The sequence below is a fragment of the Protomyctophum bolini genome (assembly GCF_963924005.1).
Source record: "Protomyctophum bolini genome assembly, chromosome: 22".
Taxonomy (NCBI): domain Eukaryota; kingdom Metazoa; phylum Chordata; class Actinopteri; order Myctophiformes; family Myctophidae; genus Protomyctophum; species Protomyctophum bolini.
In genome coordinates, this window is record NC_137883.1 from 5,254,584 (window position 1) to 5,273,439 (window position 18,856).

The 18,856-nt window shown below is 44.5% G+C and overlaps 1 protein-coding gene across 1 annotated transcript; it reads left to right on the forward strand.

Annotated features, from left to right (window-relative positions):
* Positions 1-3,008: 3,008 nt before the first annotated feature.
* Positions 3,009-17,236, forward strand: noc4l (nucleolar complex associated 4 homolog). Its single transcript, XM_080756526.1, has 15 exons — positions 3,009-3,174; positions 3,491-3,611; positions 4,067-4,173; positions 5,713-5,820; positions 7,832-7,981; positions 9,223-9,325; positions 9,452-9,486; positions 9,575-9,625; positions 10,692-10,803; positions 11,596-11,656; positions 13,479-13,589; positions 14,150-14,313; positions 15,465-15,547; positions 16,521-16,634; positions 16,961-17,236. Exons 1-15 carry the CDS (start codon positions 3,022-3,024, stop codon positions 17,102-17,104), a joined length of 1,617 nt encoding a protein of 538 aa, XP_080612652.1. The 5' UTR covers positions 3,009-3,021; the 3' UTR covers positions 17,105-17,236.
* The last annotated feature ends 1,620 nt before the right edge of the window (positions 17,237-18,856 follow it).

The window sequence follows — 18,856 nt, forward strand, 5'->3', positions numbered from 1 at the left end:
CTACAAAGGCTAAATACAGTATGTAAAGAAAGAAGGGAAATATGGCTATAGGTTATATTAGGTTTGATATACTGTATGTAGCAACATTTGAGAGCTTGTAGATTTGAGAACTCGTATAATGCAATCTCTACACATCACACTGACACTACATTGAAATCTGCACTTGCATATAATATTCATATACGGAACGCAGCCAGGAGGCCGGGCCGGTTCCGACGAGCCGCCCCCGCGTCCGAAGCGGTTGAGAAATGACAAGAGTTACCATGTGGGGGTCCCTCTACTGTACTCTACAATTTACAATTTACAATTTACAATTTAGGCATTTAGCAGACGCTCTTAATCCAGAGCGACTTACATTAAGCAAGAACAAAAAAGCATGGGAATACATCACATAAAGACATTTATCATGAAACATGCGTAAGCTAAGAAAGTAACAGTGGAATATCTATAATGAAACTATACATAATAAGCTATACATCTATACTACTATGCTACACATATGTACTATGACGTGCTATGACTACATACAATGCACTTATGCTGTCTACATAACATGCTATAAGTCTGTATCAAATGCTATCTAAGTCTACAGAATTGCTATCTAAGGGGGTGGGGTAAGTGCTATGGGCCATGATGGAGTCTGAAAAGGTGGGTTTTCAGACTACGGCGGAAGATTGGGAGTGATGCTGCAGTTCTGACTGCAATGGGAAGTGCATTCCACAGTTTTGGAGCCAGAAGGGAGAAGAGTTTGGGACGTGTGGAGCGTTGTCCCGGCGTTTTTAGTGAGGGTACTTCCAGCTTCCCTGCGTTGGCTGATCTGAGTGAGCGGGAGGGTTTGTAGGGTTCGATCATACTTGCAAGATATGGGGGAGCCATACCTTTGGTTGCTTTGAATGCCAGCATCAGAGTTTTGTATTCTGTGCGGGCAGCGACCGGGAGCCAGTGGAGGGAGCGGAGCAGGGGGGAGACATGTGAGAATTTTGGCTGGTTGAAGACCAAGCGAGCTGCAGCATTTTGGATCAGCTGGAGAGGCTTAAGTGCACATGCTGGTAGGCCAGTAAGGAGGGAGTTACAATAGTCAAGTTTTGACAAGACTGTTGTCTGGATTAGGAGCTGGGCTGATTCCTGGGTGAGGAACGGTCTAATTCGTCGTATGAATATAGAGTGTGAACCTACAGGATCGAGTGACAGCTGTGATGTGAGTTTTGAACGAGAGCTGACTGTCCAGGACAACACCAAGATTCCTGGCTGTTGGGACAGACGTTACCAGGGCGTTGTCTATGGAGATAGTTAGCTCCCGCATAGGGCAGGACTTAGCTGGGAAGAAGAGAAGCTCAGTCTTGTCTGGGTTCAGTTTGAGGTGGTTGGAGGACATCCACTGTGAGATGTCAGCCAGGCATGCAGTGATGCGCTCTTCCACCTGAGTGGCAGAGGGGGGGAAGGATAGAAACAGTTGTGTGTCATCGGCGTAGCAGTGATAGGATATATTGTGAGCAGAGATGATAGTGCCAAGGGATTTAGTGTACAGTGAGAAAAGGAGGGGACCAAGTACCGATCCCTGTGGGACCCCAGTTTGGAGGGTTCGGGGGGATGATAACAGACCTTTCCAGGAAACCTGGTAGGTCCGGTCGGTGAGGTAGGAAGAGAACCACTTTAGTGCCGTTCCACCGATGCCTAGATCCGCTAGGGTGTCTAGGAGCAGCTGGTGGTTCACTGTGTCAAATGCTGCCGATAGGTCTAGGAGGATCAGTACTGCAGAGTGGGAAGCAGCTTGGGCAGCATGTAGTGCTTCTGTGACTGCCAGCAGGGCAGTTTCTGTGGAGTGGGCCTTCTTAAATCCGGACTGGTTGGGATCCAGTACAGTACTCTGTACTGTAATGTACCGCACAGGCACAGGTGGTGAAAAACAAGTGCATGTCCTACTTGAAAATGGTCAGAAATACTATAAAGGATAGTTAGTTTCCGACATGATTTGATGTGAACATACATGGACATGGTACGTCATTATCAGACCTCAATTTACAGTTCAACTCATTGTTTATCCCCCAAAAATTACAGGTTTTGTATTTGAAGCATTTGTAGAAATATTGGGCCTTACATGTAATTTAATATATAGTATACATTAACCTATGTATTTGTAAAATAAATGTCAATATAAAACCAAATATAAAATACATTATAACTTTTTATATTTTATAGTACATTTTTACAATAATAAAAAAGGGAATTAGTACAGTACAGTAGCAGGGCAGTACTGTGTAAGGATGTGGAACTCTCTTCCCTTGATTGATTGATTGAAATATTTATTAACAGTTTGCAGAATTACAGTACATTTCAAGCACAAACTCAATACAAAGACTGTTAACTGTGAGTGGACGACCCAATTAAGCATTACACTTGTTTACAAGAGGGTCCACCATGTTCAATTCATCAAAACATTTAGAGACGTACAAATAGACACTTCTATATACCCTTACGTATCAGACTGGTAACAAAAAAAGAGGCGGCTAAAACCCCATTTATATGACTTTGCTTTTAACTGATTTTGTTGTAACCTTATCTTAAATTCACTTTAAATTCACTTTGAAGCTATTACTTTAGTTTTTTACCCTTTTCTTTTTTACTTGTATGTAATACAAGTACATTTGGTTCCATTTGTACACCCTCAGAGTTAAATTAACATTGCTTTTACAATATAAATTGGGGGTCCCAGAGATATAAATGCCATTAAATGGGGGTCCGTAGACTAATGCATGTCAAACTGGCCGCCTTGAAATAATAAGGGGTTCTCTTCCGGGTCCCTGGCCTCAAATGGGGGTCCGCGGGCTAATTAGTGTCAATTTGGGGGTCCTGACTCCTCCTGAAAAAGTTTGGGAACCACTGAATGAATAGATCAAGCCAATTTTCTTTTTTCTGATCCTCACCCGGAGCAGAAGGTGGCGCTAATGCACAGACAGGCTGGATGTCAATCGTTGTCAAGCGTGAAACAAGAAGAAGCTCCGCTTGCTTCCAAAAACAAACATGGCGCCGACCAAGAAACGCAACGTGAGTTCGGAGAAAACACCAGAAGACAGCTCTAAAAGACAGAGAATCGACCTGGAATGCACAGTCGTAAGGATTGTCGATAGCAGAAAACATGCCAATGACGTTTTTGATGTTCTCGAGTGCCTCCAGGTATGGGAAAACACAATAATAGCTGTTTGTTGCTGGCATATTATGTCCCGTGGATGGATCAGTGGTTCCCAAAGTGGGTTCCGGGGACCCCCAGGGGTCCTTGAGGGAGTTCCCAAATGATAGTATTGGAACCAAATGGACCCATGATGGCTGTGTAACTCAGAGAGTGTACAAATGGACCCTCTCAGAGTTAAATTAACTTTGATTTTACAATATAAATTGGGGTCCCAGAGTCGAGATATTAGGATACGGGTCCGTATCCTAATTCAGGCATTGGCAAATTGTGGTTTGTTATTAATATCATCTTGATTTCCAGACGGAGAAAGAGAAGAATGTCATCGACGCTATCGGTGCGTGTAGCAAATTGTTCTGCACTTTACTGCAGAGAAGAGACTTGTTTGTAGGAAAACTCCCCAGTGAAGAGGAGACCTCGGCTGGTTAGTCTCTCTCACACACACACACACACACACACACACACACACACACACACACACACACACACACACTACCGGTATGTTGTTCTATGGACTAGTCTTGGTTTGTTTAGTGCAATTATGGCGTAGATCGTTTGCAGGCCAAGTCTATGGAATTTTATGTTTCTTTAGGGCACATACTGTACATGACTGTGTCAGAGACGTCATGTGGCCAATATAAATACAGTGGGCGCCCCCTCAGTGTGATTATTTTTCTGTACATTGCATCCCCGCACAGACAATATTATGAATACTGTCATGTTAATCTAACTCCAATTTACAATGTTGTACACTCTTAAGTTTCTTTTTTTCCCCCGTGTGTGTGTGTGTGTGTGTGTGTGTGTGTGTGTGTGTGTGTGTGTGTGTGTGTGTGTCCGTGTGCGTGTGCGTGTGTGTGCGTGTGCGCGTGCGTGCGTTAGACAAACACAGTGCAGAGGATATGTATCGCATGTTCATGCGTCATCGTTACAACTGCTGTGTGGAGATGCTGCTAGACCACCTCCATCACAACTCTCACCAAATCAGGGTGAGTTGACCGCACGGTAAAAGTCCTGTAACGAGTGTAACCAACTGGAGCTGTCCATTTAGTTACATTTTTTATACATTCATACATTCGTACATTAACCCATTTTGAGCATTTATGTTATGCTTTAGCTATTGAAAAATAGCAGATCTAGGTCTGCTATTTTTGAAAAATCGAAGAACGACTGACGTAGAAACATGGCTTTTTTCAGAAAACTGTCAGGATGTAGGAGACATTTTTAGAATCTGATCTCAGGTCAAATGGGTTTAAATGCAGCAACGGTGCGTTGGGACAGTCGACTTTGCAAACTGTTTTTTTTAACCTACTGTCAACAAGTCAAGTCTGGGCCTGGGCCATGGCTCAGTGGTCCAGGCACCTTGGCTGGTAATCCAGTCTGGCAGTGTGCCGATCCCGACGGCCTTTACTGCATGTCACTCCCTCATCTCTCTCCCCTTTTCCTGTCAGCCTACCGTCTGTCCCTCCTGTAAAAAATATAAAATAAAGGCGAAAGCCGCAAAAAAAAACAAGTCAAGTCTGACCCACACAAGATCTTTGTGTCAGACCCCGATTTTGGAGAGCCTTACCACACTGACTCCCATGTTGTTGACAAAGAGACGAGTACAACATATTCTATTAATCAAAAAATTAATAAATACAGTAGGCGCCTTGGGACTTTGCCCACACTAATGTCATGACCAGCTGCTATGCTCCTGCGCCTTATTTCTAAAAACCCATGTACATAATGTGCTTCTATGTCATTGTGAAAATATGTATTATGTAGATGCCTTAAATAAAATAAACTAAAAAACACAACTTACTCCCCGTTCGAAGATGGCCAATGTACAAAACTCGAACGCTTTCCGTTGCAACATAACCCAACCACAGGGCTGGCGCCCGAGGACCATTCTACAAATGCCTTTTAAATCCTGACAGTTTTCTGAAAACCCCTATGTTTCCATGTCAGTCATTCTCAAACATTCTCATGTCAAGGACTCGCAAAAATATGTGTAATTGGCCGCCGACCCCCCATCTGAAAATATGTTGTTCCAGGGACACCCCCCCCCCCCCCCCCCAGAAGCAAAGATTTGAATTAAAAATGTTCACTCCTGACAGAATATATATTCAAAGATTTGTGACACATTTTCACGATTTAAAAAAAATAACTTACAGTATAAGCTCTCATATATTTATTTTCAACATAACGTAATGCTTAAAACACCAAAAAGGGGCGTCGTCGGGTGCAAAGAAGCAGCTCGGACTCCTCATGCATAGAAGGAAGCATGCGGTCAGTCCGCTGCCCTTCCCAGGTTGGCAGAGGAAGTGGTAGCGCCCGGGATTACATTAGATAATTGGCACTGCAGGGTGGAAAAAATTGGGTTGCAAAATCTTGGGATAAAAAGTTAAATAAAATATGACATATATGAAAAAATGACATACTGTATAATATTGGCCATATATATATATATATATTTATAGAGAGAGAGAGGTCTGGCTGTAATAATGAGTTGCACTGGCATGATCATGTCGATTGCTTTGCTACAGGAGAATGCCCTTTGTGCCCTGATGGAGTTTGCTGGTGCAGTCGGCCAGAGCCCCCTGGAAGACCTGGACTGGAGTGAGCATTACAGCTTCCCAAGGGAACTTATTCAGGTAGGGTTCCTTATCCGGTATTGTGTCATAAAGTGCAGTACTCGAATGTGAAGTGCAATGTAAAATAAAATGACTGTGACGCCACGTCTTTCGCGTCCGTGTGATACCAATCCTGATGTGAGAGTCCTATGATTTGGTATAAAATAAAATAAAAATCTTTTTTTTTTTTTTTATAAACCTTAAATAAACGCGTAAATGGAACTTAATTAAAAAGACACACATGGACCCTTTTCGGGACCCTCGGTTACCGCTCCTGTATTTTGGACGGCGGTACCTTTTAGGGTCCCTCGCAAGTTAACCCACTCTCCGGTCGCCAAACTTGACGCATGTTCGACAACCTTAATCTTGTCGCCAACTTCAACGCATGATGGCCAACCGTAATCCGGTTGCCAACCTTAACGCATGTTCACCAACCTTAACGCATGTTCACCAACCTTAACGCATGTTCGCCGACCTTAACGCATGTTCACCAACCTTAACGCATGTTCGCCAACCTTAACGCATGTTCACCAACCTTAACGCATGTTCACCAACCTTAACGCATGTTCACCAACCTTAACGCATGTTCACCAACCTTAACGCATGTTCGCCGACCTTGATCCTGTCGCCAACCTTAACGCATTTTGGCCGACCTTAATCCTGTCGCCAACCTTAACGCATTTTGGCCGACCTTAATCCTGTCGCCATCCTTAACGCATTTTGGCCGACCTTAATCCTGTCGCCATCCTTAACGCATTTTGGCCGACCTTAATCCTGTCGCCATCCTTAACGCATTTTGGCCGACCTTTAATCCTGTCGCCATCCTTAACGCATTTTGGCCGACCTTAATCCGATCGATTTCCGCATGTCGGTCCTATATGAGCACCCCATACCTGTGTGGCCTGATGTGACGAAGAGGATTCTGAAATTGTCATAGTCGACTAGACATGCACATTCCTATTGCTCTATTCTTCTGAGAAGTGTATAAACATATTTTGTTAAATATGATACTGTAGCACAGGGGTGCCCAGAAGTTGGATAAACGATCTACCAGTAGATCACAAAGGCTTTGCAGGTAGACCACACGACATGCCCCAAAATATATATCATTAAAAATATGTATATAGTAGTTTGCATGTTCTCCCCGTGTCCCCTAGGGTAGATACCCTCACAAAAACATGCAGTAATCCTGGTCTCTAAACTGCCTCCCCCTGGCCAGCCGGGGCGCCCGATGGAGGGGAAAGGAACTGGTTGGAATAACGTGTTCCTTCCACGCGCTACGTCCAACCAGGGAAACTCCCCCCTGCCGGGAGTAAAGGAGCAACTTGGACACTCAGGCATGAAGGGAGCATGAGTTAAGTCCGTTGCTCTCCCCAGGTTGGCGGAGGGTGTGTAGAGCCCAGGATCACAGTAGATGATTGGCACAGGGGTGAAAAATGGGTTACAAAATCGTGGGATAAAAAATATATTTAAAAAAATATATATATGTATATATTTTACCATCTGCTACTTGAATTAAGGTCACTTGATTGATTGATCAAAAAGAGCCTGTCAGCTCAAACACACAATGCAATAATTAGCTTTCAATAGTTTGCACACAGACATGGCATTTACAAAGTCATACAAATTACTGCGAATTCCATTTCTCGCTCTCTATTTCCCATTCCAAGTGTGTTGTCTTATAGTATGTAAGGCCAGTGCTGCTATTTTCAGCAATGGGATAATACTTTTTGGGTGTATAGATCTCTTGTTGAGCTGGTCATTGTGAAAGTAGCTCTCAAGTCGAAAAAGTGTGGGCACGCCTGCTGTAGCTGCAGGACAAAATAATACATTATACTGTGGCGGACTGCACAGTCCAGGTACTTAATGAGAAAAAGTAATTTCAAAGCAAATGCCAAATACTGAATATCAGTCTGTAATTGCCTACACTAAAAGGGATTCTTTGCACTCGTCCATTTCAGTGTCTTACGTAAGACATTCACTGTAGCATCCGATATATATATACTGTACTTCTGATCTATTTCATCGCCAGGCCGTGGTCGAGAGGCTGCTGTCGACAACGGAGGACAACTCCGTGCTCATCACCAGGTTTCAGGAGTTCCTGGAAATGGAAGATGTACGCTTTTATGTGATGAGCTCTCTCCGTGAGAACATAGCCCTGGTCATGGACAAAAATAAAGGGGTGAGTGAGTGGTACCCTTCCAGGGGCAGTGGAATTTCATCTCTTTCATCTCATGCAGCAAACACTATATGAAATCATATCCTACATGTGATTTATTCCAAAGATTTGTCTCGGGTCGAGTAGGGCGGCTGTGGGCTCAGGAGGTGGAGCAATGGTCGTACAATGATCCCTGGGGTCTGCGGTTCGAATCCCGGCTCCTCCTCCTCCTCCTGTCCTACATGTCGAAGTGTCCTTGGGTTAAGACACTGAACCCTATGCGTTGCCTCCAATGAGTCGGTCGGTGTGAGCTCGGCCACCGGCGCTGTGTGAATGTGGGAAGTGAGGACGCTGCTGGCGTCGACTGTTCGCCGCTTCACCTCCCAAATGAATGAGTGAATTACATTGTAAAGCGCTTTGAGCACTTGGCAGTTTTACTGTACAATACATTTATGTTGTTGTGCTTCCTCCAGAAGGAGTGCAATGAACCATGTACAACCCAGATTTGGCACAAACAAGGGACTAAATTCCTTTCGCTCCTATGCCACCAAAATGTGGAAGGCCCTACCAACAGTCATTAAGACATGCGGATCCCTTGACTCCTTCAAAACCGCTCTCAAAGGGCACCTACGGACGGCTGCAACTCGAAACTGGCCCCCGTAAAATCTGAATCCCCTCACTGTATATGTTTCTTTTCCCTTTTTACCTCCTTTATGATGAATTCCTGTTCTGTTCTTTGGCTATATAGAAGTGTCTATTTGTACGTCTCTAAATGTGTCGATGAATTGAACAAGGTGGACCCTCTTGTAAACGAGTGTAATTCTTTTTTTTTTGGGTCGTCCACTCACAGTTAACAGTCTTTTGTATTGAGTTTGTGCTTGAAATGTACTGTAATTCTGCAAACTGTTCATAAATAGTTTAACCCATTCTGACCGGGAACCCGTTTTGGTGTTAGCATCATGTTATGCTTTAGCTATTGAAAAATAGCAGATCTACAAGCTCATAGCGCGCCACCGAGTGGCGCGCTACGAGCTTGTAGGTCTGCTATTTTTGAAAAATCGAAGAACGACTGACATTTTTAGAATCTGATCTCAGGTCAGAATGGGTTAATCAGACCAGTGTGTGTCCAGTGGAAACCTCGTATGAATCTGATCTCAGGTCAGAATGGGTTAATCAGACCAGTGTGTGTCCAGTGGAAACCTCGTATGAATCTGATCTCAGGTCAGAATGGGTTAACCGATCAATCGATCCTTGTTACACCCCAGGCACTGATGCCCATATACCAGAGCAACGTGTTCACCCTACTGTCAAACATCAACATGCCCAGCCAGGAGGCCGAGCTGACAAACTTCTTAGTCAAACAGGAAGGTTAGAGATCATTTTTAAAATAAACTTTTATCAGTACAGTATATTGTTTCCTAAATATATCGCGTATATCGGCAGCATTAGTAAAAGTATTTTTGTTTAAATAAGCATTTCATTTGTCATTTTTAGCAAAGCACAAAGACTGGAAAGCGGCTAAATTGAATGTAAGTACTGTGACCTTTTCTACCATTTTTTATTTCCTGCATGCAACATTATATAATTAAGGTTGTAATCAATTTCTTCTCATTTTAGGAGCATAAGCGTGCATTTGAGAAGATGTGGCTTGGCTTTCTCAAGTACAAGGTACAGAAAAAAACTGTAGTTTTGATTGAACTAATGTCTCCTCTTTATGTAGTAGGCCTACATGTGTAACAAAGTAGTAATGCTCAAGTTTCATACTGGGATTTCCCACTTTTCTCCCCAGAGTATGATATTGGAACAAAATGGCCCTCCATGTTAAACACCTTAATTGCCCGGGGTTTATTTAATCCAATTAAAGGTAGAGTAAGTGATTTCACTTAATTCAAATATCACTTATTTTTTTGTTTTGTTGTGATAATCCTCCCTACTATAGAGTGTGCTGACCATATAAGGAGTTCCTCCCTGTCCCCAGTTAACCCCTGGGGGTCAAAAAAACCTTAGGTTTAGTTTTTGGTTCTCTATCCTGATTGGATGAAAGGCTTTGGGTCCCAAGGCAAAAACGAAACCTAAGGTTTTTTGAGTGAAATCACTTACTCTACCTTTAAATAAATGTGCCCGGCGATTTATAGCAGCGGACCGGATGTTGGCTGTTAGCAGCTAAATGTAGCCAAAACGCTCTTAACGGCGATCGACAACTAACGGGAGGTATGGTTTAAATCTACCCCTACTAGCGACTGGACAGCGGGGGGGACCGTCTTTTCTTAGAATTGGACGATTTAGATCGCGAGTCATTAACGTTTTAAGATTCTCGGTCTCGTCTGCTAAACGGGGTGGGGGGGACGACGACGACGACGACGACATTTTCGATGACGTCGCACTGTTACGCAACATTGAGTATTGCGCATAACAGGCGCTCCCAGGCTGTAGAGCGATGCGGATCTATAAGATCCGCATCGGATCTACAAGCTCGTAGCGCGCCACCGAGTGGCGCGCTACGAGCTTGTAGGTCTGCTATTTTTTTTGAAAAATCGAAGAACGACCGACATTTTTAGAATCTGATCTCGGGTCAGAATGGGTTAATCAGACCAGCGTGTGTCCAGTGGAAACCTCGTATGAATCTGATCTCAGGTCAGAATGGGTTAAATTGTTTTAATATGGTCATAATATGGAGCTGTCTTTTTTCTTCTCTAATTCGCATATATTCTGTATTTACTGTGCTTCACTACAGTTGCCGAACGGCATGTACAAAAAGGTTCTCGTCATCCTCCACGACTCCATCCTGCCTCACATGAGCAAGCCCACTCTAATGATTGACTTTCTGACCGCCGCCTACGAAGTCGGTACGTTTGTTTTGGCGGTATGAAGTGTGAACACTAGGGGGCAGTGTTTTTGAAGAGTATTGTTTGGAATGCCTTATACCAGTGGTTCCCAAAGTGGGGTTCCCGGTGTCCAGGGGGTCCCCCCCCCCCCCCATGCTAAATGATAGTTTGGAAACCAAATGGAACCCTTATGGGTCTGTAACTCAGAGAGTGTACAAATGGACTCGGGAGTTAAATCAACATTGATTTTAAAATATAAATTGGGGGTCCCAGAGATAAAAAAAAAGGCCATTAAATGGGTTCCACGTAGACTAAGGGCCGATTCATACTCCTATTTTAGAGCCGAATAAAAGTCGGTTCGGCTCTGTAGAGCCTACATACAATGTGACATCATTTTGGTTCGGGGGGGGGGGGCGGGTAGCGTCCTAAAGTCGTCTCTTCGGTGCTACTGAAAATGTCCGACGAGCCGAAATCATTTCGGCACTACAGCGCCGAAACAGCGGTAAAATAGGAGTATGAATCGGCCCTAATGCATGTCAAACTGGGGGGGGGGTCCTTGAAATTAAACGGGTTGAGAAATCACTGCTAGAGCCGTAAATATCCTCTCTTATGGGGGTATTCCCTGGCATATCTTTTCAAATGGGGGGGCTCCCGCGGGCTAATTAGTGTCAATTTGAGGATCCTCCTTGACATGAAACTATTTGGGGAACCACTGCCTCAGTCATATAGCTATGGGTAGATTTGTCCAGTTGAGTTTTATAATTCCATGAAATGCATTATATGATATCACATTTTGTTTTCTCACTTTTACAGGAGGCGCAATTAGTTTGCTGGCGCTCAATGGGCTGTTTGTCCTCATGCATCAGCACAACCTGTGAGTAACTCATACTGCCCAATAATATATATATATATATATAGGCTATAAATGTGTTAAAATTCTTGGACATATATCGTTGAATGGCAACTTAGTATATACTACCATAGGATATGTACCGTCCTCTGGTCCATAGCTCTAATGCGTTTCATTTAGAGCTATATGTTACTCTCGACTTCCGGGGCTCGCATGAATGCAGACCAGCCTCTCGTCTTTAGCGTAAGTAAAAAGAACGTTTTTTGCTACTCGCCAAAACAAAGGCGGGTTGTGTCATTATAGAAAGCTACTGTATACCTTCCTTAGTGGACGCACTCTGAGCCCCCCCCACCACACGTATATTGGCCAAAGGTTTTTTTTTTCCACTGGAGGCAATTCTCTGGGCAATATCGGTAGAAGTGGGGCACGGTTGGCACAGTTGGTAGTGCTGTCGCCTCACAGCTAGGAGGTCCTGGGTTCGATTCCCGCTGGGGACGCTGTGGGCGCTGGCGGCGTGTTCCCTCCTCCTCCGCGTCATCAGTGCCCATACCCGAGGCGGGGGTTGGCGAAAGGGCCTTTCTGTGTGGAGTTTGCATGTTCTCCCCGTGTCCCCTAGGGTAGATACCCTCACAAAAACATGCCGTAATCCTGGTCTCTTAAAAACTACCTCCCCCCTGGCCAGCCGGGGCGCCTGATGGAGGGGAAAGGAACTGGTCGGAATAACGTGTCCCTTCCACGCGCTACGTCCGGCCGGGGAAATTCCCCTCTGTCAGGTGAAAAGAAGCAGCTTGGACTCCTCATGCATAGAAGGAGGCATGAGGTCAGTCCGCTGCCCCCCCCCCCCAGGTTGGCAGAGGAAGTGTAGCGCCCAGGATTACATTAGACAATTTGCACTGGGTGAAAACTGGGTTACAAAATCGTGGGATAAAAAATAAAATAAAAAATATATACAGTATATCGGTAGAAGGCACAGTGGAGTAACTAAAAGTATTTATTTTCTGGTGGAAACAAAATCCCCCTTTTGGCCAAAAAAGTACCGTTTATACGTGTGGTGGGGGGGGGGGGGGGGGGGGGGGCTCAGCGTGCGTCCACTAAGGAAATGAGGCTTTCTAATAACACAACCCGCCTTTTGTTTTGGTGAGTAGCAAAAACGTTCTTTTTATTTAGGGATAAAGACGAGAGGCTGGTCTGCATTCATGCGAGCCCCGGAAGTCGAGAGCAACACGGCTCTAAAATGAAACGCATTAGAGCTATGGACCACAGAGCTACCAACCTGCCCATACAAGTTGTATTTAGATGGTTGGATGTTTTATTTTATCATTATAATAATGAGAAGAACGAGCACAAAACACGTTTACAGTTTGATGTTAGGGCATTAAGCAACTAGTCAACTATTCAACTAGTCGACTAGCGAATCCACTATTCGACCTTGTTGGTACTAGTTGACCAGGCCTCAAGATCAGCTAGATTACAGTGGGTAGTTAACCCATTCTGACCGGGCACCCATTTTGGTGTTAGCATCATGTTATGCTTTACCTATTGAAAAATAGCAGACCTACAAGCTCATATCGCGCCACCGTGTGGCGCGATACGAGCTTGTAGGTCTGCTATTTTTGAAAAATTCGAAGAACGACTGACATTTTTAGAATCTGATCTCAGGTCAGAATGGGTTCATCAGACCAGTGTGTGTCCAGTGGAAACCTCGTATGAATCTGATCTCAGGTCAGAATGGGTTAAACAACTACGGTAGTCGACTAGTAAACTAGGCAACTATAGTCAACTAGTGAGAATTTCTAGAAGTGAATGCCCTATCGCCGGAAACAATGGCCCCTGTTTGTGTCCGCAGTGACTATCCAGACTTCTACCAGAAACTCTACAATCTGCTGGAGCCTTCCGTTTTACACGTGAAGTACAGAGCGCGCTTCTTCCACCTAGCCAACCTCTTCCTCTCCTCAAGGTGAAGTGTTTTAAACCCATTTTAGACCTGGGGAACGATTCTTCAAAATGTCTTCTGAAATCCTGACGGTTTTCTGAAAAACCCTTTGTTTTTCTATTATGTCAGCGGTTCTCAAACATTTTCATGTCAAGGACCCCCAAAAATATATGTAATTGGCCGCCGAGCCCGCCCCCCCATCTGAAAATATGTTGTTCAAATGTTTGTGACCACATTTTCACAAAAAAGAAAGAAAATAAAATAGCAGACCTACAAGGTTTCTGAAAAACGTCAAACATTTATATAGCACCATAGTTATTTTTTTCTTTCTTTTGAATACTGTACATACTGTACAGAACAGCAAAAGGGGTTCCCGTCCAGAAGGGTATAGGCTTACAAAAAGGGGCTCCCGCCTATAATGTGTTGTGGTCGGTGGGAATTGCATTCTAGAAAATATTTCATGAATTTGTTTTTCAATGATTTGTTTGGGACAATAATTAAATATTTTTGTGACTGTTTAATCTGTGTGTGTGTGTGTGTGTGTGTGTGTGTGTGGCACTGTGTGTGTGTGTGCGATCCTCCAGCCATTTGCCAGTGTATCTGGTGGCAGCATTTGCCAAGCGCCTGGCCCGCCTGGCGCTCACAGCGCCCCCTACAGGCCTCCTGATGGTGTTGCCGTTCATCAACAACCTGATCCGCCGCCACCCGTCGTGTAGAGTTCTCATTCACCGGCCCAGCGCTGCAGAAGGTGAGTTCTGCGACGCGTTGTGAGCTTGTAGATCGGCTATTTTCAGCATCACAACCAAGGTGTAAAATTACTTGTACCGGATCTCTTGTCCACTGGTCCTTATCTAACATTTTAGTCTAGTTTTTTGTTCATCTGTTGACGAAATTGTCAAGACATTCAGTCTTTAGTTTTAGCCGTCATAACTTTTTCGTTTAGTTTCCATTTAGTTTTTGTCAGTGAAAAAAAGGTTAGTCGACGGACATTTTCCGTCTCAAGGCTCATTCATAGTCTTAATATCTTCGGTGGTGAGGTGATGCCACCGAACTACAACACGACGTCACTGAGCCGCGGTGAAGAGCAAACCACCGCCAACCGCCCGCAGCCCTTCTCTCGGTTTTCACTCGCCACCGCTCAACGTTATTTCAGCTCCGGTGGTCAGCTCACCACCGGAGTGGTGGTCACCTCGTCACCGGAGCGGTGGTGGTCACCTCACCACCGGAGCGGTGGTGGTCACGCGGTGGTGGTCACCTCACCACCGGAGCGGTGGTGGTCACCTCACCACCGGAGCGGTGGTGGTCACCTCACCACCGGAGCGGTGGTGGTCACCTCACCACCGGAGCGGTGGTGGTCACCTCACCACCGGAGCGGTGGTGGTCACCTCACCACCGGAGCGGTGGTGGTCACCTTACCACCGGAGCGGTGGTCACCTCACCACCGGAGCGGTGGTCACCTTACCCCCGGAGCGGTGGTCACCTCACCACCGGAGCGGTGGTGGTCACCTCACCACCGGAGCGGTGGTTGGTCACCTCACCACCGGAGCGGTGGTCACCTCACAACAGCGCCCCTACTGGTACTCATAGTGTACTAATGGTGCTCATAGTCACATGGCATGGGTGGGTGGGTGAACCAACACATAGGCGGGTGAACACAGACATTGCTGTTCCTTGAAGTGGTTGCACCACTCAAAAAGATATATACCGGTATATAATATATATTTTATTTTTTTCTATTTAAACATTTTCTATATAAACATTTGTACATTTAAAAACTGAGGCCTATACAAAATCGGGGGAAACAATTAAAAATAAACGTATTCCTTTCATCAACTAGTACCAACAAGGTCGACTGGTGGATTTTTAGTTGCTCAATGCCCTAGTGTGTGTGCTTGACAGAGCCTTGTGAAGACCCGTACCTGATGGACGAGAAGGATCCTGCCCACAGCCGTGCCTTGGAGAGCAGTCTTTGGGAACTCAAGGTGTGTTGTTGTCGTTGTTGTGTTATATGATACTCTGTCTGCCAGTAAAACTTCAAGGGACACTTCACCATCTTTGCAACAAAAAAGAAAATATGTCAACCCATTTTGACCAGACGAAGAGCCTTGGCTCGAAACGTCGTCAATAAATTTATCTTTTGGAGCATACGAGTGTGCGGCTGTTCCCTTCTCTTTTCATAATGTAACTTTTTGAACCCAGCACCTCCACGAAGTGATGTAAAAAAAAAAGTTTTCTAATGTTTCTATATCGGTGTTTCTCAATATTTCATGTCAAGGACCCCAAAAAATAATATGTAATATGACCCCCCCCATCTGAAAATATGTTGTTTCCGCGCTACGAGCTTGTAGATCTGCTATGTTTCAATAGCTAAAGCATAACATAATGCTTAAAACACCAAAAAGGGTATACGCGCCCCAAAATGGGTTAATGACGTTTAGAAGATTCAGAACACTTTCCTGGGGGTCTTTTATGTGTGCAATATGTGGTTTTGGAATATTTTTGATTTTTAGCAGCGAGCCCCAGTGTCTCTGATGTCATGGACACTGGGCTCACTTCCTTCCTGGACTACAATTCCCATAATGCTTTGGTGCACTGCTCCTCCTTGTGGATGGGAAAGGAAAGCAAATCTTTGCTTCTGGTGGGGGGGGGAGGGGCCCCCCGAGGGGAGGGGCCCCCCGAACCTCAAATGACGTCACATTGTAGGCTCTACAGCGCCGAACCGACTTTTATTCGGCTCTAAAATATGAGTATGAATTGGCCCATAGAAACGTAGGTTTTTCACAGAGTGCCGTGCTGAGCTTGTAGGTCTGCTAATTTGCTTTTTGTTGAAAATGGGTTCAACCATTGAGAAGGATTTGGAAACGCCATCAAAGCCTTATCGTGTTTCTCATTGAACTTCTCCTTCTCCTCCTCCTCCTGGGGGGGCCCTTTTTCACAAAAACCTCGTCCCCGCAGAGCCTGCAGAAGCATTACCACCCGGACGTGGCCAAGGCCGCCGCGGCCATCAACACGCCCCTGTCGACGCTGGAGGACGACATAGACGAGCTGCTGGAGCTGACGAACTACGAGGTGAGAGGCCGGTGTTGTTTTTTTTTGGGGCCAAGCAAATGTCTGGGGTTTTAGTTTTTTAGTCTCAGTTCTCTTGTATAGCTTTTCCGTTTATTCACATTTTAGTCACCTGGAATGTCTCGGGTGTTCGTCTAGTTTCGGTTTTCGACTAAAATGTCATACGATTCTAGTCGACTAAAATCTACAGTTGATTTGGTCGATTTTCGTCGTAACGACTGTTTTTTTCACGCATGCTGAAAATAGCCCGATCTGCAAGTTTTGTGTGTGTGTGTGTGTGTGTGTGTGTGTGTGTGTGTGTGTGTGTGTGTGTGTGTGTGTGTCCGCAGCTGATGGAACGCGACCTGAAGCAGAATGACCCCAAGGGGGGCGTGGTCGCCGCCGTGCCGCTGGAGTTTGAGCCTGCCACTCGCTTACTGCAGGGCGGAGTAGGAGGAGCGGTGCTGGGCCAGCACTTTGGACTGCTAGCATAGCCCATTCTGACCTGAGATCAGATTCACACCAGGTTTCTACTGGACACACACACACACACACTGGTCTGATTATAACCCATTCTGACCCGAGATCAGATTAAAAAAAAATGTCAAGTAGTTTTTCGATTAAAAAAAAATAGCAGACCTACAAGCTCATACGAGCTTGTAGATCCGAGTGCTTGTAGGTCTGCTATTTTTTTTTTTTTTCAGAAAACTGTCATGATTTAGAAGACATTTGTAGAATCGGCCCAAGCTCTGGGCCCGGGGCCCACTGGTGGGCCGTGGGCATATTGGAAGTGGGGCCCCAACGCTAAGATTGAATTGACGTTCATATATTAAGACAATACAGTATAATATGCCCAAGACGTCCACAGTGTCCGTCTTGACATTTCTTTTCAAAATGTGAGGCACCCCACGTCGCTATTTTGAAAGAATGAAAGGGCACGTAATGTGTTAAGAACTCACAACTTTACCTGGACATTTTTGTCCTGGCCAAGTACAGTTGGTGCTCACACTTCAAAAGACTGCATCCACAGTTCCATTATCGTCTTTATTATCGATCACTTTACCCTTTTTTTTTCTTCTTTTTTTTTACTTTGTTTTTGATTAATGTCATCTTATTAATAAAACGGCATAGTAAAACAATTGCTAAACGGAATTGACTCCACTTCAATTTGTCACCATTACCAAAACCTTAACCGAAATGTCCTGAGTGTAGCTTAATTATTAGCCACCATGGATTTTCAGAATTGTGTATGTATCTGTTGTGGGAACACCTTTTGTTGTTTTTAAAGCATTCTGTTATACTTTAGCTATTGAAAAATAGCAGATCTACAAGCTCGTAGCGCGGTACGAGCTAGCGGCCAGTTACAGATAAATCTGGGGGTCCTTGACATGGAAAAGGTTGAGCACCGCTGACATGTGCTTTCATGAAAACTGTCAGGATTTAGAAGGCATTTTGTACAATCGTCCTCCGGTCTCTAAATGGGTTTAAATCTGAGAATCCCATCGCGGCCTAAAATGGGTTAAACACATGATATTCTCTCCTGGGCCGTCCCTTGTACAAAACATTTTCAGATGGTGGTCCACGGCCATCACCTTTTTGTTTTTTTGGCAGGAAAACGTTTGAGATCCACTGGTGTAGAATGTCCCACTCCCAGGTAGGCATGCACCCCCCCCTCATACATTATATCGGCAACATACCGGACCGATATACATACATATTTTATAATATTTATGTATGAATGTGAAGCTGAAAAATGCCTTTTTTTTTTTTTTAAGAGCGTGCTATTTTAATAAAAGGACAGGCCCCTGAGATTGACCTCATGATCATGCGTGCAAAAAAAAACGTGAATCGGAACGGCAAAAGATCCAGCCGTGCTTGATCTTGATTCCATGTTGTCGTGATCAGTGTTAATTTGGAGAATTCAATTTGAATGAAATTCCATTTAGTTTTAGTCATTTTTGACATTTTACTCTTGTTTCAGTCGACTTGGTTCTAGTTTTATTATTTGTTTTGGCATGGCTTTGATGGCATTCGCGATGCCTGATGTATACTAAAATAAGCGGTCTACAAGCTCACAACGTGCGGCTATTTTGGAAGACGTGACACAGCCAAATATAAAACGACTCGTCTTTCTAGTTCTACTGGGTCTCTTCTCCACTACAGTCCCTCCCTAATATTTTACTGTAGTTTTTTTATTTTTATTTTTTTACAAAATTGTCATCGCAGCTTAATCTAGTTTTCGTCAT

Coding starts and splice junctions, on each gene's coding strand:
- noc4l (XM_080756526.1), top strand. CDS start 3,022: ATGGCGCCGACCAAGAAACGCAACGTGAGTTCGGAGAAAACACCAGAA. Junction 4,174..5,712: donor ACAACTCTCACCAAATCAGG/GTGAGTTGACCG, acceptor GCTTTGCTACAG/GAGAATGCCCTTTGTGCCCT. Junction 5,821..7,831: donor TCCCAAGGGAACTTATTCAG/GTAGGGTTCCTT, acceptor TTTCATCGCCAG/GCCGTGGTCGAGAGGCTGCT.